The sequence below is a fragment of the Penaeus vannamei genome, chromosome 4, assembly GCF_042767895.1.
Source record: "Penaeus vannamei isolate JL-2024 chromosome 4, ASM4276789v1, whole genome shotgun sequence".
NCBI lineage: Eukaryota > Metazoa > Arthropoda > Malacostraca > Decapoda > Penaeidae > Penaeus > Penaeus vannamei.
In genome coordinates, this window is record NC_091552.1 from 22,043,572 (window position 1) to 22,046,071 (window position 2,500).

The 2,500-nt window shown below is 27.0% G+C and overlaps 1 protein-coding gene across 1 annotated transcript in view; it reads left to right on the forward strand.

Annotated features, from left to right (window-relative positions):
• The window catches only part of LOC113815950 (serine/threonine-protein phosphatase 6 regulatory ankyrin repeat subunit A-like), a gene marked incomplete at its 3' end in the record, with an annotated part of 83,853 nt that overhangs the window by 76,735 nt on the left and 4,618 nt on the right, over positions 1-2,500 (forward strand). Inside the window, 1 exon segment of the mRNA XM_070120868.1 lies at positions 1,541-1,615. Coding sequence (XP_069976969.1) covers positions 1,541-1,615 — 75 coding nt within the window.

Consider the following 2,500-nt stretch of genomic DNA (forward strand, 5'->3'; position numbering starts at 1 on the left):
TCATCATCATCATTATTGCAATATTTTTTATAATTATAGTTATTGCGATTATTATTATTATTATTACAATCATCTTTATTACAATCATAGTTATTATTATTATTATTGTCATTATTAGTCATTATTATTGTCATTGTTATTTTTATTATTATTATTATTATTATTATTATTATTATTATTATTATTATTATTATTATCATTATTATTATCATTATCATTATCATTATCATTATCATTATTATTATTATCATTATCATTATCATTATCATTATCATTATCATTATCATTATCATTATCATTATCATTATCATTATCATTATCATTATCATTATTATTATTATTATTATTATTATTATTATTATTATTATTATTATTATTATTATTATTATTATTATTATCATTGTTATTATTATAATTGTTACTTTTACTATTATCATTCTTATTCTCCTTCTCCTTCTTCTTCTTATTATGACGATGATGATGATGTTGGTGATGATAGTTATCATTATTTAATTTTTGTGACTATTATTATCATTATACTATTATTATTATTATTATTATTATTATTATTATTATTATTGTTATTATTATTATTGTTATTGTTATTATTATTGTTATTATTATTATTATTATTATTTTTTATTATTATTATCAATGTTATTATCCATATTATTATTATCATTATCATTATTATTATCAGTACCATTCTTCTTCTTATTGTTAATTATCTTTTTTAATTATTATAATTAATATATAATATTTTTATCATTATTATTATTATTGTGTATTATTATTATTATTATTAACTGTATTATTGTTATTATTATTATTATTATTAGTAGTAGTAGTAGTAGTAGTAGTATTTTTATTATTATCATCATCATCATCATCATTATTATGATCATTATTATCATTATAATTATCATCGTTATTATTATCGTTATTGTCATTATTATAATTATTATCATTATTATTACTGATGATAATAATAATAATTTTGCTATTATCATTATGATAATGATCATAATAATGATAATAATAACAATAATAATGATAATAACAATAATAATGATAATAACAATAATAATGATAATAATAATAATAATAATAATAATAATAATAATAATAATAATAATAATTATTATTATTATTATTATTATTATTTTTATTATTTTTATTATTCATGTTATAGCTTTTTAAACCCCTAAATCCCCCAATTTATGTATAATCATAAATCCCTGAACTTCATACGTAAATGTTCCTGTTCTCTGTGCAATCCCATCCCTCTGTCTCTGTCTGTCTCTCGCGTTGCTCTGTCTTGCGTCGATTGTCCCCGCCCGCCCTCTGTTGCCTCCCGTGCGAGGCTGCCCCTCTCGCTTGTACTTGCTCTGACACTGTGGCACGCCCTGCATGTTGGGGTACGTGTTGGGCTGCATGGTGGCGGGCCGGAAAAGGCCCCGTGTGTGTGTGTGTTGTGGTGGTGGCACGGCTGCTGTTGTCTTGGCAGAGGTGCGGCCGTCTCACGTGTACTGTCCCTCAGGGAGCGCCGATGCTATCCTCGCGCTGGTCAACGCAGGCGCCAGCGTTAGCGCCGAGGACAAGGATGGGCTAACAGGTGAGGCGCTTGCCCCCGGGGCCCTGCGTTGCTAACCTCTAATCTGTCTTATTTGCAGGCCAAACATTCTTAATTCTTCCCCAGTCAGGGCAGGAAAAACTGAAACACCTTCAGATCTACGTTATATACTTGTAATGATAAAATGATATAAATTTGTTTTGTCATATATATTTTTTCTTTTCTAATGTCTGTCATGTTGAATATCCATATTTTGCGTACCGAATGCATAATCCTACATGGATAGGAGTAGCTATATACTAACAAAGCCACTGACCAATAATGAAAAGAAACGGAATAATATTTGGACCATGGATACATAATGTAAAAGTCCAGATAACCATATGAACACACATCTGATAGAAATGATTACGATGCTGATATTACAGGACTTTATAGTATTTACCATTGATGATTGCATGACCAAAAACACTAAATATAAGTGCATTTTCGATCACATTTTTTGTCATCATTAGACTGTTAGCAAGTTGCTGCTCGAAAGTAAATATATGATAATGAATGTTTATTATAAAGATAATAGCAATTATTATAATTTGGAAAACGTTAACAATGAAGATTATGCTAATTACCATAGTAGCAATGATAATAAGGGTTATGCTGTTAATCATGATAATAATCATTATAACCTTATTCATGATAATGATATCAATTATATATTTAATACCACCGGTGATAGTAGTAACAATAGTAATAGTAATAACATCAATAATGATTATGAATCAGACACCGAAGTGTACAATAGAGAGATCGTGATGCACATGAGCACACACTCTTTTTATTGTACATTAATTGATGGTCAGAGTCGACTGTATAAAAATTCGTTATAGTTTACCTGGACTTAGCATGCAACGCTTTTTTATGCAAATG